Source organism: Netta rufina, assembly GCF_964035555.1.
Source record: "Netta rufina genome assembly, chromosome: 3".
Classification (NCBI taxonomy): Eukaryota; Metazoa; Chordata; class Aves; order Anseriformes; family Anatidae; genus Netta; species Netta rufina.
In genome coordinates this window covers 77791175-77817064 of record NC_140125.1, presented here as the reverse complement: position 1 = coordinate 77817064, position 25890 = coordinate 77791175, and the positions used below count along the sequence as shown (strand labels likewise).

Sequence of the window (25890 nt, the reverse complement as noted above, 5' to 3'; positions counted from 1 at the left end):
ATGAGAAGCTAGATCTGTTTAAAAAAAAAAGAATATAGTTTTGTTTTGGTTTTTTTTCCCCCACTCTTACCAGCTGGTAACAGTGACTGAAATTGAAAGTGTTGCTGGGGGATTGCCAGTATTTGAGCAAGTTTTGTGTTTTGGCGTGGTACATTTTAATAATTAATCACTCTTGACACTTTAAATTGCTAATGATATTGGATAGGAGCCTTTACAGTCAACTTTAAATAAAAGAAAGTACTGTTTAAAAATTTGAGTCAGCTTTTGAAACAGTGCTCTAAGAAACCTACAGCTCTAGTCAAAAAGTTAATTTTTGCAAACCTATATGTATTTTTGAATATACTGAGAGAAATGTAGTTTAAAGTTATTGTCGTACAATGTGTATGTGTATACAGCTGAAAAAAACATGTTTTATTGATTATCTTTTCCCCTCATTTAATATTACCAAGTATCTATGTAACAGTATCTATATCAAAAGTATCTATATATAACAAAGTATATATGTTATTTCTCATGTTAAGAAAATCTGAACAGCTCTTAATGGGTAGATTAAGAAACAAACGTGACATTATATTTCTGCATTTTTGACTGGAATTTTGAGTCTGTTATGACAAATTGAAGGAAGCTTTCACTGAAAATATCTGCTTTGTCTGAGTTTCTTCAACTTACAATAACTAGAAGGTAACAAAACAGAAGTTTGCCGTGGTGGCTGTGAGGATAATGAAAGGTCTGGAAGATCAGGGTGGGGCTGAGTGCAATTTCAATACAACTATGCATATTTATTTTTTTTTTTCCCACAATAGTGGAAGTACAAAGTAGCCATTAAAGCAGTACTTCTGACAGTAATTGAGAAAAAATATTTTGAACACTTGCACATTTTTAGGGGATATACTTTATTAGTATATGCTGAATTTCCATCATATTAAAAAAATGCTAATATAAATGTCACATACTAATTTTCTTACTTCATCTCAGAAACACAAAAATATAAGTTTTTCTAAAATAACTAGCAACATTCTACTCCTCTTTTATGTTCATTCAAGAACAAGAAATCCTGGTGTATGATGCTTGCTGGTTGGTGATTTATTACAGGTGGGAGAGCTGATGTATAGCATGACCTGGGGCCACTTCATAATTCATTCCACACTTCCTAATTTTGTTGCATACTTTGCCACAGTTTTCTTCCATTCAGAGTATGATACTGAGTCAGAAAAAGAAAAGCAGTTGATTTCAAGGATAAGGGGAAAGCAATACGGCCTGGCCTCCATCCTGTTATAGGCAATGCACTAATACAGATTTCTGAAACTTCTCCCAGTAGTGTTCTGTTTGATTTGCCTGCAGATCACAAATCTTTATCTGATTCATATATATGTACACATGTGCGTGTGTGTGTATATCCAAATATATGTGATGGCAAGGAGCATGGATATTCTGGAAAACGAAAACACAAACTTGGTATACAAGGGATGGGAGGGAAGTTGTAAACAAACTATTAAATGCACCAACATGCATTGATTCTGGCATCCTGACTGTATTCTATTTCAGACTCTCTTGGCAAAAGTATAAGCCATGTTTAAAAGCCTGGGACAGACAAATTAAAAAAAAATGCTTCTTGGCCCACCCTGCAAGCAGTTTGGCTATGATCCATTTGTGGTTCTTAAACCATATGGCCACATAAGCTCAGTCACAGAGCTTTGCTAATAAGCTTGTCATCCAAGGACAGCAGTTCTCCCCGCATTGTCACCCTGGAAACTCATATAAAGTTACTCATCCTCTGACCACGTTTTTTTATTATTGCTTTTCGCCCACCTAACCCTGAGGGGCTTTCATTACATTTTCTAATGTAATCTAATTTTCCTATTTCTGCGTGGATAGTTTTGCATTGTTAGATAATAAAAAGGATGTTGTTAAGTCAACCTGTTACACAAAACTGCTAAAACTGCTCTGTGATACATATACAGCTATTCTGAAACACTGGATAATCAGTCGTCTTTGTTCATCATCTGCAGATCTTGTCAGCAGTAGAATCTTTTATTTTTCTTCCAGATCACTGTTAAAGATATCATATTGTTAAACTTGAGAGGGGATGTTCTTTAGCTGCTGCTAGATAGTCGGTGTCGATTCATGTTGACTGATTTCCTTTGCTTTCTCTTCAGTTAACCAGCCTGTAGGCTATTTTACATGTTCTCTCTTAGTCACTTACATGGAGCAAGTGATGCTGTTAGTAAAGAGGAGAGATAAAAACAGAAGCAGATTTACCATAGGAAGTAATATGGAGCACATAGGAGTACTTGGTTTGGAGGTTTTGGTAGAAACTAATATGTTTCTATTTGGTAGGCTTGCACAGCTGATTATCACTTATCAATTATTCACTTCAAATTTGATGAATTTCAGTCCATTTTCTGCACTTTGAGTATACAATTTATAATTTTATATAATTATGGAATTTATTCCATAATATATTCCATAAATGTGGAATTTATTCTATAATTATATGGAATTTATGGAATTTATTCCATAATTATATAAATTTATATAGTTTATGGAATAATTTATATTTATATAGTTATGGAATAAATCCATAACTACTGCAGGGGTATGAATTTGCTCAGGCTATTACTTGTGATAGCTTCCTCCTGCCTAGGAGAACTGTGAAACTCTAACTTGGAGATTACAGCTTTGCTGGCACTTTTTTGTAAAACGAGATGTTAATCAGATGTATAGCCGCTTTTTAGGCATATAACAGAACAATTCTCCTGCCCAAGTGTTCTGTCATATGAAAATGAGCATGTATTTTAAATGCCTAGCAATAATTGTTGCAGACCTTGATTTCTGTGTAACTTCGTGAGAACGTTGCACAGAAGCTAACAAGAGTGATAGCTGTATTTCATACTTTATCTGGTGTACTCTGAGAAGCATAGCATATGCTTGTGAAATATTTGCTGTTATTCCATAATGAGAAATGTTCATTTAACTTCATTACATTCCTTTTTTTTTTTCCTCCACTTCCCCTTGTTTGTGTGACTGGTTGCAGATGAACTGCTCAGCTGCATGATTTCCTTAATGCTCTTAACTTTGGATTATCCTGTTGGCTAACTTACTGTAAACTATGGTTGGTCACAAGCCATAACTCTGGCCTCTAGACTGACACTTTAACAACACGCTCTGTTTTCTTTTATCTTTTGTCAAGAATTTTGAAGTCTAATTGTTTGAGACGAGCTTGACTATTTAATTCTCACATCAACTGTCTTCTGGAGCCTTCAGAGTTAATGGCTAACATTGTCTCAAGCCCTGGAGTTTTTCCCATTTTCTTCTCTCTGCCTTGCAGGGTGAAGTTTATGCTCAAAGCAGGCCATGTTCTGTTCTGTGTGGGACAGATTCAGGGAAAAAAAGGTTCACAGGATGTGTGAGGGCCCAAGCGTGGTTTCTGAATAAGGCTGGGTGCTTCTCTTTTACTTCTGACTCAGTAGTGAGTTGCAACTCAAGTACTAATCCTTAAAATTGAAAGCTCGACTGTTTAGAGGTGGTGTTAGCTGTATTACAAGAGGATTATCGCAAAGACTGTCATTGCACTGAGCCTATCAAAATCCACTGAAGCAAATCAGGTTATAGATAATTTTTCTTTAAGTAGAGCTCAGTTGAAAAGTTCACTACAAGCTGCTTTTTCTGTACAGAGTTACTAAATATTTGTAGAGCCATTGTGGTAAGGTTCTTGAGCGTGTGTCCCTCTATCAGTTTTCTACAGTCATTGTCACTCTCTTGTGAGCTCAGGAAAAATACAAGTTACCTGGCCAGGTTTAGAGAGATACTCTTCCTTTACTATGCCATAAGGGCAGCCAAGCTCTAAGTAAGCTCTGGGAAGACAATATGTACTTGTTACCAAAGTATGCTGTAGTTTTGTTACTGGAATATCTGGGAGAAAACGTAGATGACCTCCTTTACAGTAGGAAACAGACATTCCAAAAAGGATGGTATAAGCAATTAGCAGTTGCTAAAAAGGAGAAAGTGTCTGATTCAAATATATGTAGTAATGGTGATGATAATCTCAAGTTGTTAGTTTTTTTAGGATGATAAAAATGGGAAAGTATTTTCTATCTGGAAGCTCAAGTTTGAGAAAGTGATGTCAGTCCTGCTATGTGGAGGTCTCTAATCACTCCTCCATTTCATAAAGAAGCAGAATAATGTCATGATGACAGTGAACACTAAGGAGTTCACTGAAGCAATGGATTTCGTAATTAAATATGAGTAATTTAATTATGATATGTCATAAAAGTCTAAAAGGCGTACTTTTTTCTGAAGCATCTCAGGATTATAGTTAAGTTCTGTAAAGTTGTTTGTAGCTGTTGTCTTGCTATTTACCCAGTGAAATCCATTCCTGAATGCGTAGTCAGTTATCTACCCAAGTCATTAGCCCTGCTGGGGAGAGAAGGATTGCATCTAATGACTTCCTCTGTTCCTTGCAACCTAAATTATTTCGCAATTCTACACAGTTACTTCTGTATCTAGAGTTGTCTCTAAAGAATATTTCAACAGTAGTTTGCATTAATAATGAAGATTGCTGGAGCCAAATTCATAAATACAAAATCAAATAAATTGGCTAAAACTGAATTTTTGACACTCCTCAGTAAGTAGAACAGAAACAGAAACTCTTAACAAAATAGAAACTCTTCCTGGACTAAAATGCTCTTTTGAGAAGTCATCGTAGAATTCAGGGAAACATGGGATCATCACTTGGGTGGCTGTATTTTCTCCCCCACCCTCCACATTAGCCTTTTGGTGCAGGATCATGATCCATGTCAAAGTGAACATATGGACGATGCTTCATCTTGTAACTTCAGTTGAATGCTGGTAAGCTGACTCCTATCCATCCCCTTAAAAGATGTAGAAGGACACCACTTTTCCAAACAACTGGAACTTGCTCTGAAAACCAGTGTCTGGTGAATTTCTCTGGCTGAGAAATTCCGATGCGTGCAAGTTTGCCTTTGTTCCCCATAATGGTATCTTATGCAGGCTACATGGTGTGATGTGCACTATCGGAAAAAATATTTATCAGAGGTTACTCATTAAAGGGCTGTTTTAACTGAAATGTGATCCCTGCTTATTAGCTTCTTAAAGCTTTGCATATGTTACTAAATATAGAATGTAAAAACAAAAATGCAACTGATTATTTTTTTTCACTCCGAACTGGAAGAATTAGTAATTTCCCAATGAGATTTATTGTCTTTTGTGAATTGTATTTTACAGTGAATTGTTTCATCAGTGTTAAAAAATACAATACCATGGCTGAAAATGCAGTGCATTAGACCTGCTCTTCAAAACAGCATTAATGGAAGAAATACTTAAATATTATGATGTTGTGTTGTGGCATGGGAATCAAAATTAAGGCTGTGAAATACTGTTTGCCCACTTGAATGCTTATATGTTGTATTTTTAATTGGATTAATTAAAACTGAATTTTGAAAATAGAGTTAATTTAAATTAATTAGATTTAACTGAAAAGCCTTCTGTTGGAAAGTAAATCACTGGTTCTTCATTTATTTCAGGTAACATTCAAGGAGCAACAATAGTGGATGCCCTTGATACGCTGTACATCATGGAAATGAAAGAAGAATTCAAGGAAGCCAAGGACTGGGTTGAAAAAAACTTAGATTTCAATGTGGTAAGTAGTGTTAATGATTAACACTTAATGGTCTGGTTAGCATCCAGGGTTCAACTGAGGACTGGATTCTAATATTGCAAGCATGGTACAAGACTACAGCACTAAGATTATTGATGGATAAAACAAGGCAGCAAGCAGAAATGTAGTGAACTTACTGTGCTGCTTATGAGCAGTTTTTCAGTCTGAGAGCTTTAGGTAGATAGGAGGCAACCACCTGAACTGAAGCAAAGAGAAAGGAACAGGGCATTTGTCATTATAAAATAAGCAACAAACTTTACAGCCTTTTTGGATGGAAGAATCAGGACTTCAGTGCAAGCATTCATTTTTTGTTTTGCAAATGCTTCACAATTTTGCTTTCTAAATCTTCCATAAGTCAGACTTGCATTTACAGAAGGCACATGCCATATGTAATCATTTAAGATCCTTTGTGTATTCCAGTGAAGTTGAATCCCATGAGTTAGACTGAACTCAGCTCAGCACAGACTGATCTGCTTTAGTCATAGGAGGCATCACACCTGCATGTACAAATCATACTATTAACTGATAAATATGCAGTTGAGAACAAAGTTAATTTATGAAACTTTTATTCTAGAACTGTTCCAGCCCTGAACAGCTTGAACATCTGTAAAATTTAGGTTAAATCAAGAAATCCTGGTTTTGGTCTTTATTTTTTATTTTAATGGTCAAGCATATATAGTGTAATTGCTGGGTACAGAGAGCTAATGTAGTACCTCTGTTGAGCAGAGAAGTCCCAATAATGTAGTAAAGCATTGTAGGCACAGTACACCAAACACTTTAAACCTCTTGTAGTTTAGGTGCGTCGTGGTAGAAACACTTTCTGCAAACAAAGTACTCTTTCTAATATGTTATGCAAAAAGTCAGCATTAATTAGCTTCTCTTGCATACTTGAGAATTAATTATCATTTTAAGAAGGAGGAGTTAATGAGTGGATATTATATAGTTTATATAAGCAGCAATTTAAAGTGCATTTATGTTTATATTAATAATGTAAATACAGAATATTAAACTGTGCTTCTGAGTAGTGTCGGATGTCTGAACAACATGCTAACTTTATCTTGAGCATAAGAATTTTTTTATGGAGAAGTGTTTGTAATATGAAAGTCCTGTCTTGCTAGCTTAGTATTAGGAAGCTTAAGGTAAGAACAAAATACCATAGAAAATAGCAAACTTCTTTAAAGAAAGAACAGAGCTCTACTTGGAGGAATCTTACAAAGCCTGTAAAGTGATTTACGTTGCTAAAGTTACAATCTTTATTGTTACATAAGTCTTGCTGTACTTCTGTTAATAGATGGTGTTGACTACAGTTTCAGCTCCACCTGTTGATCTAAACATTAAACCTCTGTCAAAATATCTTAAATTTTGTTTCACATTAGTCGCTCAGTGCAGTAATCCAACAGATTTACCAAAACTACTTTATAGATAATGTATGATAAAAACAATATCTGAAATAGCTGTCCTGAGTTCAACACCTCACATGACTATTTTTATAATACTTTATAGTAATATAGAACTGAACTTTACATTGGCATCAGTAATGACTAAATTTATTTTCCCAAACTAGAATGAGGGAATTAAAACAAGTAACTACAACACCAACTTTAGTAATTTGTTATGATTATTAACTTTATATTGGTTAAATAAAGAGTCTATTTAATGAATGAATTGTTTGAAAATAATAAACTTGTTTAGTTTTCCACTTTAAAAATGAAGTTTAAATGCTGCTATCTTATAGTTTAAAGCTGGAAATTATTTAACAGAAAGTACAACTGAGTCTTTCGTCTTTAAATGCTTAAACACAAAATGTAGCCATGTATCAAGCATTATGGAACATTTTCTGAATTAATATTTTGTAAGTTGTTACCTTCTCATGTTTCAGAAACACTTTTCCCATGGAAGTGATTTAGGTTTTAATAAGTGATGCAAAACCATATCCTTAAATGCTCCTTCTTGCAAGTAGTATAAAGCATATTTCTTGTTGATGTTTTGGGTCATTTCCTGAGCAGTGACTGCTTAATCAGCTTTTGGGGAAGCACAGTTGGCCTTCGTTTGTATAAATAGGATTATTTTTTGTATACATTTAATCTTAGAACTATGCCTTCTAAATCTGGAAGTTTCTTTAAGATGTTCTTTACAAAAATAACAGTGCGATCTGTGACAGTCTTTTCTGTTTATATTCTACTGTAATGCAGCTGGACAAAGCAAGTTATCATCTCTAAAAACTCATAATGTTTCACATAGAGTGTGTGAAACATACTCTATGCTAGCAGCAGATTATTCTCATCATGTGATCATAAAAGTTACCAAATTTCACTTTGTAAAGTAGCCACAAGTATATCAACATAAAAGGATTTACAGAATAAAGATGCTGTAGTGGGAAATGCAATCATTGCTTCACTTGATAAATTTCAGTCCTGCCATTCAGCAAATTAATTGTGTGGTTCTTCAGTTTGCTTTCTTCAGAAAGGCAAACAAGTTTTGATTTAGGAAGAAAATTCTAGATAAGTTAGTGCCACCCTTCTTGGTAAACTTGTGAGTGGACATGTTTGAAAGCTTCCTCTTTTGGAGAATAACTTGCTTTGGCTACTTTTATTATAACTGAGGCTGGTAGCCCTTTGGTTTTGAAGCTGAGATACCAACATTGTGGTGTTCAGTATCTGTTCTCTTCTAACTGATGAAATTTCAGGGAAAGTAAGTGATTCTTCAGGAAGTAAGTTGCATTTTCTTGTTCTGCTGATGTTTGGAGAAATTTAAATGTACTTCAAGCTCTGGAAAGGGTTGATGCTTAGTAGTGGCAGAGTCCATGGTCTTTGCATCATGGGTGTCTGCTCTGTTTTTCATTAAATAGCTTCATGTGTGTGGAGGTGTATCTTTGATCTTCAATTAATGTAACTGAGGATTAGCTCTGACCTCAGCATGCATTACAACTGAGGAAAAAGAAGGCTGTATTTTATGGGATCACTAGGGAACTTGGCTGTTTCCTAGCTATAACCACACACCACCGTGTGCTTCTCTATTTTTATTTTTTTCCTTATTTGCTTTAGGGCATGTACACACACACACAGCATTCATAGCTTTCTGAAAGAGTTTCTGTACCACCACCCAAATTCTGCTTCATGCCAGGGAGGGAAAGCTATCAGACTGCAGTGCAAGGGGGTGAACCAAAATGAGTTCATCCTCAGGAAGACAGATTGGAAGAGGGATCTCAAGGAAACACATGGAGGTGTTAGGAGTCGGCAAGTAGTGGTGGAGGAGCTGGGCCATTTGGCACAACAGTGAAGGACTCGGAGTTGTTAAGTACTTGAACTGATGGTGCTTCGCTTCTATACCTGGACACCCCAACTTCTTTAGGATGAGAGGCTAGGTGATCTGTCCCCCTGCCCTGAGCAGAGCAGGAATTGCAGGCTATGGCAAGACAGAGGAAAGGGCAGGGGGTGATGTAGGGAAGGCTTGGGGCTAGCTGGAGGCTTGCTTTTGTTTTCTGTTTTGGGGTAGAAAGAACAGAGCTGCAGCAGAAGGTGGAATTAGTCTAGGAAGTTGAGGAAGGGAGTCTACACTCCTAAATTAAATGCTTAAAGGCCTCTTTTCTAGCCCTGCTGAACTTCCCCTGAAGAAAGACAGACTTGCCCTTAGCACATAGTCCTTGACCTATGTCCTAAAGTGTGCCTGGGCATTGGCTGGAACAGCAGGGTCCAAAACCAGAGCAGAAAGTGCTGCCAATTAAAGGATATGTGGGACAGTGCTTGGATTCACGCTGTGACCTGCTTAGCCTTCTGATGCGGGTGTCATCAGGCAGGACCAGAAGGGAGGCAAGGTATGGAGCAGAAAGCAATAAGCTTGCTGGGGAAACGGTTTCATCTAGTAGAAGATTTCTCAAAGCTGAATTTGAATTCAGACTAAAATAACTTTCCTGCTGATTTTTTTTTTTTTTAGCAGATTTTGCTTTGTTTGCCTCGCCGCTCCCCATTTTGGCCTAAAATGGAGGATGGCAGGAAGTTATGATTACGAAGTCAGATGAAAGTGGTAGCAGCCTGTGCGGTAGTTCTAGCTGTGTGGATATAATTTAATTGACTTTAATTAACATTTCGTGTGAGCACTGACTCATTGTGCATTATGTCTCATCACAGATATCTTTCCATGTTAGCTGCACAGGATGCATCTACTCAGAAAAGAGTGGATGCTGTGCTTTGGGGAACGGATGAAAGGCTTTCCATTGTTTGCTGCTGAAGATAGGTACAAAATGAGTTGGGGACTGCAAAAAGAGAAGGGATGCATAAGACAGCAAGGATAAGTTGAGGCTTGTGTCCTCCAGCACTCTGAAACCAAACTGTTCATGGGGTTGGGGGAGGGTTTAAGTGAGAAAACTGGAAAGTTCCCTGATATAACAATTTGCAACAAGATAGCTTTCCTATTTAAAATAATAATAATAAAAAAATGAGAGTCAATGGACTTCAAGTATAATGGGTCTGTGAGGAAGCTTAAGAAAGCCAGCATTTGAAAATGGTTCAATTTGTGGGACTTCTCATTTACAAGTTTGCCAAATAACTTATTCGTACACTCTAAATACCAGACTTCAGAGTGACTTTATTTTGTTTCAATTATGAATAAGACATTATTTTGATGGACTAAAAGGAAGTCTTGGCAAATTTATTATTAAATGCAATTTTTTCTGCTGGGGATTAGTTAATGCCTTTAGTGACATTATTTTTGTTCCTGTTTAAGGTCTTACAGTTTGCTAAATGGGGACATCAGTAAGCTTAAACAGCATGCTGTGCAGTAACCAGGCTTTGATACTTGCAACAAAGGTTGCTAAAATTGTTTCCCTTGTCAATGGGAACTAAGTGTTTTAACAAACTGCCATTAAATTTAATTTGTGGACTGTGAATGAAACTTTTTTCTACAGTTGCAAGTAGTTGAAACGTTATTTAATTACAGGAGATTAGAGTAAGCTATTGTAATACTCTTCATGTCTCTTTCGTACTTTCTGGACTACTTGAAAATGTTAAGGTTTGTTGTTGTTCCCAACCTTTGTGTTTAAAGACAAGAATGTTATTATTGTTAATTACAAGTACAACTCATTTCACTTGAAATGTGGCTCTTTGTGCCCATTTGTTAGTCTAGAATTATGTACATTATTCAGTATTGTTCAGTGTAGGATCCCTGGAGTTACCTCACACAGCTGGGTACAGCCTGCAGGACACGGGCTGTTTGTGATGGATCAGTGAGGTATGTGTGTGTGCACATGTAGCTGCATTCCATGTACGTAGGATGGAAATGGGGGTGAGGTGACTGGGACTTTATTATACTCTTGATGAGACAGGAAATGGGAGAACTGAAGGAAAAAAGGTTGGAAATGAATCTGCCCAATAACAAAGACTAAATTATATGGTAGGACTGAAGCCTCATTTGGATCTTTACAAAAACCAAGAGTAAAGTCTATCAAGTATAAATTCAGCCGACCTGCTTATTGTGAATACTTATTCATCCACGTAACAAGCACATGGTAGTTTCTCCAATGGAATTATGAGTGACAGAGCAACTACCAGTGCTGCTGAGTGCTGGGTGGAAGTTATTAGATAAATAAAATTATGTCTTGCTTCAAATGTTGTGTTTATAAGTAAGGGTGATTTCCCATGAGAAAACAGACAGAAATTGTTTTGGTCTTCATTTACGAATTTGTGGAGAGAAAGATTTTGAGGAAAGAGCTGTGCTAAGGGAATGGTCCAGAGGATGAAAATACTAATTTTTAGGAAGCTGGACAAGTTTGACAGAAGAACAGCTTCAGGAGAGCACAGCTGATAGTAGCTTTTTTATATGCACAGTGCTTTCAACATTAAACTGAAACACAGCTGGCTGAAACTTCAGCAGTTCCGCAGTTGTGGACTTAACTTCCAGTTTACATAAGTGATAGAAGTGAAGTAGTGAGGTACAGTGGAGATCAGATTGGCCTGTCATAGCTTTGCAGATAAAGTGCAAAGGCAAAGTAACACAAACTAGCTAATGTAGCACGTAGCATTTTTTTCCCCGTTTGGTAATTTTTGTTGTTTTCTGAAGCTTCCTGGGTACAGCCAGTTTCCCTTTCTTTAAAATGAGTTAGTTTAATAGTCTAATAGGCTTATTACTTAAAACTGTTGGCTTCTGCAGCTTTTTGTAGTGTTTCTGAACGTTGAACTGCAGTTATTCTCTTGCTTAAAAAACTTCAGCATTTCTCCTTGTCAAGACAAAATATGGTATGCTTGGCTTTTTCATTCTTTGACTATGGAGACTTGTTACTTGCTTAGCCTGAGTTTGAGAGAGCAGACTCCACCATATATAAATATGTTTGCTTTCATTTTAGTCAGCAATGTAAAAGATGTTGCATCTTTGTCAAGAAAAAATGTTGTTTATAGAAGCTAATGAAGAAAAACAGATGAAATTCCATAAAGTTGTCATCTTTTTGCTCTTGTACCACTTAATGGATACATATGGATACATATATTGCTTTTGGTTTTATATTTCACAGAATCACAGAATCACAGAATTTCTAGGTTGGAAGAGACCTCAAGGTCATCGAGTCCAACCTCCAACCTAACGCTAACAGCCCTCCACTAAACCATATCCCTAAGCTCTACATCTAAACGTCTTTTGAAGACTTCCAGGGATGGTGACTCCACCACTTCCCTGGGCAGCCTGTTCCAATGTCTAACAACCCTTTCAGTGAAGAAGTTCTTCCTAACATCTAACCTAAAACTCCCCTGGCTCAACTTAAGCCCATTCCCCCTCGTCCTGTCACCAGGCACGTGGGAGAACAGGCCAATCCCCACCTCGCTACAGCCTCCCTTGAGGTACCTAAAAAGAGCGATAAGGTCACCCCTGAGCCTCCTCTTCTCCAGGCTGAACAAGCCCAGCTCCCTCAGCCGCTCCTCGTAGGACTCGTTCTCCAGGCCCCTCACCAGCTTCGTCGCCCTTCTCTGCACCCGCTCAAGCACCTCCATGTCCTTCTTGTAGCGAGGGGCCCAAAACTGAACACAGTACTCGAGGTGCGGCCTCACCAGAGCTGAGTACAGGGGGACGATCACCTCCCTAGCCCTGCTGGTCACGCTGTTCCTGATACAAGCCAGGATGCCGTTGGCCTTCTTGGCTACCTGAGCACACTGCTGGCTCATATTCAGCCGACTATCCACCATCACTCCCAGGTCCTTCTCTGCCTGGCAGCTCTCCAACCATTCCTCTCCCAGTCTGTAGCTCTGCTTGGGGTTATTGCGCCCCAGGTGCAGGACCCGGCACTTGGCCTTGTTGAACTTCATGCAGTTGACCTCAGCCCCTCGGTCCAGCCTTTCCAGATCCTCCTCCAGAGCCTTCCTGCCCTCGAGCAGATCAACACACGCACATAACTTGGTGTCATCTGCAAACTTACTGAGGGTGCAGTCGATGCCCTCATTCAGATCATCAATAAAGATATTAAAGAGAACTGGCCCCAGCACCGAGCCCTGGTGGACACCACTAGTGACAGGCCTCCAGCTGGATTTGACTCCATTCACCACAACTCTTCGGGCCCAGCTATCCAGCCAGTTTGCACAGAGACAAACAGCCAGTTTGCACAGAGACATGTGCAAGTGAAGTATTGGAAAGCTGATAACATCAAAACAATGGTTAGCTTCAAGAAATGTCCTGAAAGATCACCACTTCAGAAAACATTTGAAATTACAGTGCAATTAATCTTTGTGGTTCAATAGTAAAATCTTTATGCACAATGCTGTGTCAATGGATGTTCATGTTGGATATTAGGAAGAAATTCTTCACCAAGAGGGTGGTCAGGCACTGGCACCAGGCCTGCCAGAGTTCAAGAAGCATTTGGACAATGCCATCAGACATATGGTCTGATTTTTGGGTAGTCAGGATATTCTGTGATTACTTCAAAGTGTTCTTTCTGTCTATATATGAATTCTATAAATAGATGTCAGTGCATATATACTGAGCTTTTCTTAACGGGTTTTTACATTCCTTGAAAGATAGCAAGGGTTGTGATTTAAATGGCCATATCGAATCCAGAAAGGTAGAATGTAAGGTTCTGAAAACAAAATATTCAGCTCATATATCACTCGATTTACTTTGAACAATTCAAATCGAAAAGTAATTTCATTCAATCCATATAGGAAACACGAGTGTCTGAGATATCTGATGAACTAATTCCCTTGTCAATCCCTACCTCTTCACAACTTCAACTTTCCTACATCAAAGAAAAGTTACTTAGCCTGTGATGAGGCTCAGGATTGTAGTGGAAAGAATCTTAACTTCTGAAGACGGTTCTCAGGTAAAGTCCAAATTATAGGAGTTCCTTAAAGGGGTATATATTGGCTAGCTCAACTTCCAGGGAAGAGAAGCCATCCCTAATCATGCCTTTAATCATTCTTTCTTCAGATCAGCTTTTAAGTCAGATCAGTTCTCTGCAAGCTGTTTTCTCCTCTGGATTTAGTTAATGTAGACTTCTTTAGTTAATTCAGTGTTTTTACATAGGTAGCTTGCTTAGTAGGTGAACAGCTATGCTGGCTAGATATTTAAATCCTCTAGAAATCTGAACTATTTTTGTATCCATGTCCTCAGGTTAACCATGTACCTTGATAAAATAAAATAAATGCATGGAAATTGCACTAGTTAAAGCTGAACTGAATATTTGTTTCCAGTTATTTCATTCTACATCTTGCTGGATTCACTGACATAAGGACTGGAAGCTTGGAAACAGAAATATTAATTTTGGAACCAGAAATTAAGTCTTATTTCATTTCCTCTGTAGTTTCTTTCAGGAAGAATGAGACTAGACAAGTATTGGGAAAGGAGTAAATAAGGAGATACAGTGGAGTTTTAGCACTCTTCAAATGAACTAGGAAAAAAACATGCTCTGAGCAGTGCTGCACACTAGCAAAGCTTTTTAATTTGACATTCTTAACATTTGATACCAGGTATGAGCTTTCTATAGGCATAAGCATGTGACTTTGATCCATCAGGTTTTGCCTGTGTATTCAAAAAAAAAAAAAACAAACCAACCAACCAACCAAGCAAATAAACAACAACAAAAAAACACCTACATTGGCATACATATATATAGTATATGAATTACAGATTAATCAGAGCAATTCTGTGAATTAAACTATATCCTCAATTTTTAGAGGTGGAGCTGCACAGTTGATTTTAAAGGAGAAAAGTTAAACACTTATGGGTAAATGAACAATCATTGTGGCAAATCTGTGAGTGTTTTTTGAAGTGTCTGCCTTTTACAACTGATGAAATACTGAACAACCCTCTGCAATGTGTTGAGACACCCTTCCTTAATCAGAGTGCCTTGCAAACCTGAAAACCATGAAGTAACATTTCTAACAAGTAACCAAGTGCTATTCTCGTCTGCACAGGTAGTTTACTAGAATTTCAAATCCATATAAAGCAGGGAGCAACTTCTTCCCTCCTCTGTGAATTGATGTCTGAACCTTTAAACTGGAGAAAAGTACATTAACTAGCTGAATGAGAAAAAGCCTGCAAGCCCTTTGGAAGCAAATCCTGCAGCCCCACTATGTGTTGATTTATATTGAATATAGCTGTGGTGTATGTCAGGAAATAGAAAGCAGGAAAAACAACTCAATAGAAGCAAAAGCAACTTAGAACACATGAAAGTCAAACACCTTATTTATGTACACGAAAGTTTAGAAGATTGACTGCTCAGTGCCAGTTTTCTACAGAGATGCAAAAATGTAAAAAGTGGTGCTACATTCAAAAGCTGAAATTAAGAAACATCACTAGACCAGCTTTTCAACTAACTACCTTTTCAGTGGATTGTGTTTGGGGATAAAACCAGAAATGATCCTCCAGAACAGAGGAAAGTAGTGATCATAAGATGAGCTTCTTCATTTAGATCTGAACTTAAAAAGACAGTGAAGCATGTGCTTTGAGTTAGGTAGTGGCTGTCTCTCTACTGATAAGTGCAACAAAGCCAGTCTACATCGTTGGTAAAGACCAGGCCAGCTTGGGAAGGTCTGTCATTGTAATAATGAAAGATCATCTCCTTACTAGTGAATACATGCCATGATTACAATTTTATCATTAACATTTAGTTGACTCATGTTACCTACAAGTCCAACTTTAGAATAACCTACATTTAGACTGATGTAGAAATGTTCTTGATATGACATTCTGACCTAGAACTTCTCATAAGGTGTCTGAGTCAAGATGGTGTGAGGTGAGATAGCGTGAGGCATATGACCTGTGCATTTGAGCTCTGAATCACCTGCAGGGAAGTGCTCAGGTACATGGATTTATAGAGTGCTTCCTGTCCAAGCGAAAGAGGTGAATAGTTAAACAGTATGAGAATAATGAAGGGGATGTTTTGTTAAAATGAGAAACAGCAATGTAAAACGTTTCTAAGATCACTTAATGTTGGCTTTCCCTACATCTTTTGTGCTTTGCCATATATAGCTGTTGTAGTTTAATGCATGCATGTGTATTTAAAAAATAAAACCAATGTTTTCCTACATTAGCTGGAATTATCACTCTATGTAAATATAATCAGAACCTGTAATTGCAGTAGAGAGTATTCTTCCTACAGAAAAGTGTCAGAGAATAATGCTGTGGTTTTTTATTTCAACAGAATGCAGAAATTTCAGTATTTGAAGTGAACATCCGTTTTGTTGGTGGACTACTTTCAGCTTACTATCTTTCAGGAGAAGAGGTAAGATGTTTTCACATGGTTTATTTGAAATATCATCTACAGAAGTAGTTAATTTAGGTTAGCAACCCATTTTATTTATCAGAATTTAACTTATATAGGGCTTTGAAAACATGGCCTGAACAGCATAGATGTCTAATGGCTCTTATTGCTTCTATTAGCGTTAATTTGTATGAAAGTTTTTAAGCTATTACTTCATGTAAGTGTTCAGTGAACTTTTTTCCTCAGTTGAAACCATACCCAGGATATTCTTACAGGGCTTCATGTTGGAGTGTGTAGTTGCAGAGCCTCTATGCCACTGGGCTGTGGAATTTGTAGATTTGGGACATTTGGTATCTGCTTCACAAATAATTTAGGAGTATATCCTTTAACTTATATGAACCACACCTCTGACAAAGCTGTTGGCCTTTCTAAACCTTAAGCTCGTATGGGGAAAAAAAAAGTTAAAAAAGAAAGAAAAACTGTATGTTTATGTACATGTATGTTTACATGTTAAAGCATTAATATCTCATTAATCTCTATTGCCTTCTTAATGACTTTTAAAGGTACTATGACAACACCTGTCATGGTTTCTGGAAAGGATAAAGAAATGATTTTGTGTAAGAACTTTATCAAATGCAATTATTTCTGTAATACATTTAGAGAAGACTATGCTAAGTCACAGGTACTATGACATTTTAAATTTTTTGTTTGGCACATAAAAAGGCTTTAATCATACTAGTTTAGATTCTTGTTCCTGTCTGTGGATTATAGTCATGTTTTACTGTGGGATCAACACAAGTTAAAACTCTTTAACCATCAGTTGAATTTATCTTTGGATTTCTTTAAATCTTTCTTTCATCTGTAGATTTCTAAACTATTAGAAAGCTAAAACTATAGCTCTATTTTGAAATTTTTCCTTTAAATTATCTTAAATTTTATCATGCATATCTTGTTTTTTGCTAAAACTTAATATGGTAAAGTTGTCCAAGCAGGTTCTATTGCATTATGTAGTTAAGACAAAGCAGTTATGAGGAGAAAGTGTTTTGCTGACAGTTTTATCTGTTAGACTTGCTTGTTCCTCACAATCCTGTTCTGAGTGTAGATGGCATTGAAAAGACACTGATGTTCTAAAATATACAGTTTTTCATGTTTTAGCTCTTATAATTTTCTGGGGAAAAAAAAACAACTAACAACAACAACAAACAAGCAAAACAAACAACAACACAAACAAAAAACAAACAAACAAACAACAACAACAAAAAAAACATACTTAGACACATTTTGTATTCACTCAATATAAATGAAAAAATTGAGGGGTGTTTAGTAGCTGGCTTCTTCACCTGTACTAAATATTGCTTTACCTAATGTTTCATCTCTGACTCTTGAAGGAAATCACGTCCTCATCCAGTAACTCAGGAGCCAGAAATAAGCATAACTAAGGGTGTCTTTAGAATTGAAAACTCTTCCCTGTGTGATTAAATAGTTGTATCTTTCCCTGTAGATCTCCCTCTCATAAAATATATTGAGATTTTCCAGCATAACCTATTCCTATATTTTAATTAACTGGTTGTGACAGAAACAGAAGATACTTCTTGGCAAACAAGAGATGGTGGAGGACTGTGTGTGAACCGTCAAATAAAATAGCAATTGTCTGCCAAGGAATGCCTGAGCCATTTATCATCAGTGCTGTTGATTTCATTTATATGTTGATGGTTTATATCATGTGTCTGTTAATACACAGTCTCACTTCAATCAATGCATACTGTTTCTCCCAAATAGCACCTAGTCATTGCTTCTCAACCATTCCTTCACCTTTAGAGAGGCAGTTTTATCACCACCTCTTGGACTGGATTTACAGTAGTGCTGATATTCAAATAAAACTCTATTGTGCAAATGAAATGAGAAAACATTTTTTAAAAATGAAGGTATTTCACATAATGCATTATTAAGTGGAATGTTTCGTGATGGAAAAGTGATTCTGGATGATGATGTCTATTCTAAAAATGATTGGACTCATTAACAAAAGTAGAATGGGCTCCTAAACACAAGGGTGACGTGAATATTTAAGGAGAGTCCTGAATTCCTGCAGGCTGGGAAAGACGCTGCCCAAACTAGTCAGTGGTTTTCATTACTCTGATAGATATCTCCTGTCTGAGGTAGGATGATGTTCCTAAACTAAGAGTTGTCATAGTGTCTTAGAGAGTTACTCAGCATGCTTCCTCGTGGATCTCTTAAAAATGCTCTGCCTTCATCAGTTGTGGGGAAATATCTTGATTTGCCTCCTGAGTCTAAGATACTGAAGCAATAACTAGCTGCTGCATATGGGAAGAGCTGGATGCATCCATTCCTATGACAGAGCAGCTGTCCAGCAGTGTGATGTTTCCCATGTTGTGTGGGTGTATCCTCCACTGGTGCTGCTGACAGGTATGGCAAGGACTGATGTTTCCAGACCCTGGCTGCTCCCACATCATCCTTTGGTGTATTATATAAGTGGACATTCCAAAGGAGGTGGAACAACCTGTATACAGGTTGCTTGGAGGATGAAACACTCTCAGTTAAAAGCTCATTTTGTTCTTTGTCAGATTAACTATTTAAAACTCACTTATCAATATCCAAATTAAAGAAGTCTATGTTTCAGTAAAAGGAGTCACAAATAGTTATTGTTTGTACTTCTGAATTACATTCCCACGGGTAATGATCCAAAGCTGAAACATATTGTATGTTTCATAATCATTTGTAAGCCTAACTAATCATGATTAAAGAATATTCTATCATACTGAGTAGTTCCTAAAAACATCCTGCTCACATAATTGTTCATTTAGATAAAAGCACCAATGTGGATAATTTTAAAAATGAACAAATGGAATACTTTGCCTCTTGATAACTGTGTGGTGCTCACTTGCGAATAGAGCTGTAAGATGCATTATATTAAACTTTCTAGAATTTCTGCCTTGCTAGAATTAATCTGACATGTCTAAAAGTGCTAGAACTGTCATACACTTTAAGTCACAGCTTTTGTATTTTGTGATTGTTAAGCTAGAAAGAATTCCAGTCAATTACCAAACTTCATTTGTGAACAGCTACAAATACCAGAAAAATTGGGGTTGGGTTGGAAGGGGCTTTAAAGACCATCCAGTTCCAACCCTTCCCTGCCTTGGACAGGAACACCTCCCACCAGACCAGGTTGCCCAAAGCCCCATTCAGCCTGGCCTTGAACACCTCGAGGGATGGGGCATACGCAGCTTCTCTGGGAAACCTGTTCCAGTGCCTCACCACCCAAATAGTGAAGAATTTCATCCTAATATCTAATCTAAATCTACACTGTTTCAGGTTAAAACCATTACCTCTTGTCCTCTCACTACATACCCTTGTAAAAGTCTCTCCATCTTTCTTATAAGCCCCTTTAAGTATAGAATTCTGTAATAAGGTCTTCCTGGAGCCTTATCCAGGGTAAACAACTTCAGCTCTCTCAGCCTTTCTTCATGGGAGAGATACTCCAGCCCTCTGATAATTTTTGTGGCTGTCCTTAGGACTTGCTCCAACAGGTCCATATCCTTCTTGTAGTGGAGACCCCAGAGATGAATGTGGTACTCCAGGTGAGGTTTCATGAGAGCAGAGTAGAGGGGGAGAATCACTTTCCTTGACTTGTTGGCCCCAGTTGCAGCCCAGGATACAATTGGCTTTCTGGGCTGCAACTGCACATTGCTGGCTCATGTCCAATTTTTCATCCACCAGTATCTACAAGTATCAATTCATTGCATACTCTGTACTGATACTGGTGATTGCCCAGGTACAGGGCCTTGCACTAGGCCTCGTTGAACTTCATGAGGTTCACATGGGCCCACTCCTCAAGCCTGTCTAGTCTCCTTCTGGATGGCATCCCTTTCCACTAACATGTCAACTGCACCACTCGTGTTTGGTGTCATCTGCTAACTTGCTGAGGGTGCACTCAATCCCACTGTCCATGTCCTTAATGAAGATATTAAATAGTATTGGTCCCAGTATGGACCTTTGAGGGATACCACTTGTTATTGGTTTACATTTGGAAATGGAAATTTTGACACTGAGACAGACATTGAGCCATTGACTGTAACTCTGTATGCAGCCACCCAGCTGATTCTATATCCAACAGTCCATCTACTAAATCCATCTCTCTCCAATTTAGAGACAAGAGTGCTGTGGAGAAACATACCAAAGGCTTTACAGAAGTCCAGGGAGATAACATCAGTTGCTCGTCCCTTGTCTGCTGATGCAGTCGCTCCATTGTAGAAGGCCACTAATGTCATTTTGCACAATTTGCCCTTGGTGAAGCTATGTTGGCTATGATCTGACTGGCTCTTTAGCTTGATTGGTAGCTGGTTCTTATGGATGCTGTTAAAATTGCTTTTGTTATGTAAGAAAGAGACTATTTTACTTGAAGGTTGGTTCTACAGTCAGGGAATACACTGCATAGGCAGAAATAAAAGGAACTTTTAATGATAATTCCAGGTTATATGAGCAGTACAAAACTTAAATCCACCATACATTGAAGTGAATAAGAAGCCTGTGAGTTTTAGATCCCATTGGTAAGATCCCAGATTCCTTCAAAGCTTTTGTGTTTTCTGAAAGGGACGACTAATTGTTTGTTTGTTTTTTTAATTAAAATATTTTGGATCCAGCAGCTGTTCTTCCTGCATAATATGACCTTTACTTTTCTAGGATTAAAAGACAATTGTCACAGGAGGAAGATAAAGCTGATAACAATCAACTTGATGTTCATATTGTCGTTTCTTTTCATGGAATGAAGTAGAAATGTGACAGATTTTTTTTTTTTTTTTTTTTTTTTACTCTGGCAGTATATTCTGTTTGAAGGAACACAATTTTATCCTGATCAGGATGAAGGGAAAAAAATACTTCGTGATGATGAGTGTTGGACTTCCTAAATAGGTATAGCAGTAGATGGAACTGAGGAACATTTATACATAGAATAGGAGTTACAGTGCCACTATTCAACCTCACTTGATGATGTTGGCCTCCTGTCTGACTTCAGACCTAATCATTGCCCACTTAAAACAACCATCCATCAGTGATTGTAGTGCTTTCTTATTAATGAGGGGTAGACATGAAAATAGTGATACAGATTCTAACGATTTAGAGCTGCTTTTGCCAGGCTGGCCACAAGACATTGCTGACTTGGTACAGTACTTAGTCACTCTCCACAATTAACCGTAACTATTTATATGTGGCTCTCCTTCTCATGTAGATGTATAACTTCATGACAAAAGTTTAAATTCCATAAATACAAAAGCATGTAATTAATTATTTAGCAATCGTGATAGTAGGAGAATGTCCACCTGAACAAAGGTATTGGCCTGTTTCTGCCAATCAGCGAATGTAAGTTTCAGTATAGATCCTTTGGGGATCTTGTCTCACTAGTGTGAGAATTGACCACAGTTTATCTTCTGCTTCCTTTCACTTAACTTGACACTAATTAACAAGAGGACTTTTCCTTTTATGTCTCCGAAGCGAAATTTCTGATGCTGTTTGAAACTTTAAGCATACTTTATCAGCTAGATCACTTCTGTATGAATGCCACTACTCCTTAAGCATCTACACAGACTGGCAGTAGGATTCCCTGCTTAGTAGCAACTAGAAGACAGCTATTGTCTGTAATTTTCTACAGCTCTGTTTGAAGATTTAGGTCATGTTTGCCACCTCCCATCCATCTGCCACCAGTGTAAGTGATGCATCAGTACTTCAGGGTGTCATGTTTTAATTCCTTTAAAGCTCTGAAATGATCTTGATGATTTGTTTTGTTTTTATTGAGTTATGGTTTTGTTTTGTTTTAATTTTTAATTTTCATACTTCATATAATTCTGGAGTCATCCAGCTTGGAAGGGACCTCAAGATGTCATCTAGTTCAATGTCAACAGTGCATTATGGTTTTTCTTTTAAAAATCTCTTTGCACAGGAAGCTTTGCATTGGCTCTTCAAGGCTGAACACTGGTGCAAACTAAGCTTTTCTGCAGTGACTTTGTTTTAGGATTTATACTAAACTCCACTGTTTCCCACAGCCAGTCTATAATCTCTATTAGCATTTCCATCTCTTCACCACCACTACAGTAATAGACCTAATGCTGTTCCCTTTCTGTGCTAGCTGCATCAAAACCTACTACAGAATCCCTATGGATTCACATTCTGCAGACAACCTTGACTCCTACAGTTTTTTCTCCTCTCAAACTACTCTTCTGCTGTTGCAAGCAGACTGCCCCTCACTTTTCTGTTTCTGTCTCAAGTTCCTGCAGTGCAGTCAACAACCGTCACCACTGATTAAACCCATTTCTGTTGAATAGGTTCCCTACACTCTAAAAGCTTCCTCATTCCTACTAATTCTGCCCCATTTCTCACAATGCCACTTGCTCAGCTGCTTTGTGAAATGCTGCCTCTCAAGCAGGCTGCACACAAAATGCTGAGGACATTTCAAAGAATGGTAACAGAAGTGTTCATTTTTCAGTCTCATACTTAATTCAAATTTTGCTACTCAGTCTTTCTTCTCTTCCCTCCCTGCTTTGGAGTTACTGATACCATGTACACATTCCGTGACTGGAAACTTCTACCCAGCTCTAATTACCTAAGACATTGTGGAGGCTTTGCCACCTACATACCCAGCAAACAACATCTACTGCCATCACTGACTGTTTTTGTACCTCATATTAAAGACCCTCAGGCTACTGTGCTAATGTAAGGTGAAAATAGTGGCCACGCACATTAATTCAGTGAATTGGAAGCTGTTGAAGCTCAACAGTGAGTATTTTTTCTTTGAGCTTTCATTAATTTTGAGTATCTACTACCCTACTAAGAAACCAGGAGCCACAGCCCTGATCTTGGTCTGAAAAACATGAGTTTAGAACTGACCTGTACATAACCACATTCTACGCTTTTAATGGTTTTGCTTTTACATAACTAAAAGGAAGTGGTGTTCTTAGGGAATTCTTTCAAAAACAAAACAAAAAAGCACTTGGTTAGTCCCATGGCACGTTTATTTGACATGTCTTTGCATTCATGCATTGACTTTAGAAATAACTAAACAAATGCTTTATTACTCAATACATTGATGTAAGCAAAAATTCCTGATCACCTCTAGACTTAATATAGTTTGATGCTATAGCTGGTAAACTGTTAGAAGGGAGAATGGATGAGCTAAATAATGAGAGCTAAGTAATATCTGATGGTGATTGTAACAGCTGGTGTGTTTGACATGAACTCCTGAGCTATATTATTAAGTAGAATTCAAGCAGCTGAGAGGGAGCTGGTTTGTTTGTTCTGAGGATTTGGCTCTCAACCAGCTCCTGCAGTTTCACTTGTTTGTGGTTCTACAGAACAGTTGGAGGGGGCATATCTGCAAGTAGTAATAGTGTGGGTGCTTTTCTTTTGAGCAGCAGTTCTAGCTAGTCCCAAAAGAAGACCTCATTGCATGGTACGCTATTAGCAGTCTGTCCAGACATACCATGCATCTGCATAGAAATTAAATCTCCAAGGCATTTGTCTCTTTCATTTATCTCAGTATTCAGTTCTTTCATTTTGCAGCATCAAATACATTTTCAAAAGCTGAGTAAAAGAAAAGTAAAACCAGATTACATGAAGAGTTAGTGAGATTGTCCTGTGCTGCAAATTTATAAGAAAATGTACAACATACATACACTATTTCTGGCTCTGTGAAGCCATTTGAAAGCAGCATTGAGATAGCTGCAAATATACTCTTGAATGTCTAAGGAATTATGCCTGTATATAATTTTACAACCAAACACCTGACTTATTTCTGAAAATGAAAGCAACATCAAAATATATCAACTGGTGCTGATGGGGGGAATAGAGGGACATTAGTTTACCCTCCTTTAATCTAAGCTATAAGAAATATTTGGAAAATTTTCTTCTCTCTGTGGAAGTATTACAAAGTTTACTTAGGTGGCTCAAAAGTAATAAATTGTATTGAATAATTGTACTGTTTTTTTTTTCCCTTTAAAAAGTACAGGTAAAAATACTTTGTACCTGCAGTTGACTCTGGACATGGATTAACTCTTAATTTCTTTATCTAAATCTTTTAAAATGTTTAACTATTTTTGTAGGATCACATTCCGTGCTTTGTCTCCATAGATTGAGTCTGATTCAGAGGTTATTTTTCATTAAGTTGGAAGATAAGTAGATGATAGGCTCCTTTCCTTATTAGCTTAGAGAAGATAAAAACACAAGAAGATTTCTGTGGTTTTCATTCTGTAGGAAAATACTTAGGTGTTCCATCAGATTTCCAAATCTAACTTTCTCAATAAATCCTTCTACTTCTGTATCTTTTTGTGAAAAGTTAAATTATTTCTGTTAAAGAATATGTAAGCATTAATTAATTCTAAGTATCTTAAATATACTTCTATTCACTTCATGGAATAGAATTCACTTCGTGGAAGTGAATAGAAGTATACAATAAAATTGGGAATGCTCCCCAATAAAAGCAATCAATAATAATAATATAATAAACAATTTAATGTGAATGTAAAACAGGAAGACAATCTGCATGAAGATTAAGGAGTTGTTTTTTTAAATGGAATAATGTTTCAGTTACAGCCTCACTCTTTTTACATGAGGGCATGGGATTTGGACCATGGGATATAGATATACATTGGAGAGGTGTTCTGAGAGAATATGGTTCCTTCTTTTGTCTGACAGTATTGCACATGAGGAGTGTTAGCAAAAAATACCAGTATCCTTCAGAGTGTCTTGGGGAGAAACTCCTGTCATACTATTGCCCAGCCTATTGTTGCTGGGCTTTAAGAAAATAGATAGTTTTTTGCACCAGGAGACTTATCCTTTCCCTGGGATGTTATGGCGATCATTGAGAGATGTCAGGAAAAGGTGCTGGTGTGCAACAGACATTCATTTTCTGTAACTCGAGGAAGAGGTTAAACCTCATCGAATTTGCTGTTTGAAGGAAAAGATTAGAGATTCATTACAAAATACCACATTCTGTGCCACATACAAGTCCTGCTGCTACAAGCTAACTGAAGATCATTGAGAAAATTGAATGTATCAAATCAAAAGTAGACATCATTGCTGGTTTTGCATGCCTTTCATGCCTCCAGCAATAAGTACAGATAATAGTATCTTTGCTACACAAGAGACAGATATTCTTTTAGCCTCCTTTGGATTTAGCAATACATCTTGTCCAGTAGATCAAATCTGAAACAGACACAAACAAGGCTCACTGGCTTTAATTTAGCATGGACAGTGCTAAGTGGCCTGTGTTATTGTTGTTGTTGTTGTTATTATTATTATTATTATTAGGACCATACTTTTCAAACAGAAACCTGAAAAAAAATAAGAAGGGCAATTTTTACCAAAGACTTTCAGGAAATTGCAGGAATCCGCGTGCTATTTGTGTGCCATTTGCTGGTAAAAATGCAACAGTTGAATAAAGTTGATAAATGCTGTGGTTGATAAGTGAGTACAGTTCCTGTCTCTTCTGTGCCAAAAGCTTGTCTCTGCCATACACAGACTGTATTTGCGCCCT

General features: G+C 37.4%; 1 protein-coding gene across 1 annotated transcript in view; it reads left to right on the top strand.

Moving 5' to 3' along the window:
* The window catches only part of MAN1A1 (mannosidase alpha class 1A member 1), a gene marked incomplete at its 5' end in the record, with an annotated part of 134595 nt that overhangs the window by 41062 nt on the left and 67643 nt on the right, over positions 1-25890 (top strand). Inside the window, 2 exons of the mRNA XM_084285202.1 lie at positions 5544-5659; positions 16293-16373. Of these exons, the coding sequence (XP_084141328.1) occupies positions 5544-5659; positions 16293-16373 (197 nt within the window). The remainder of the gene's footprint in view (positions 1-5543; positions 5660-16292; positions 16374-25890) is intronic.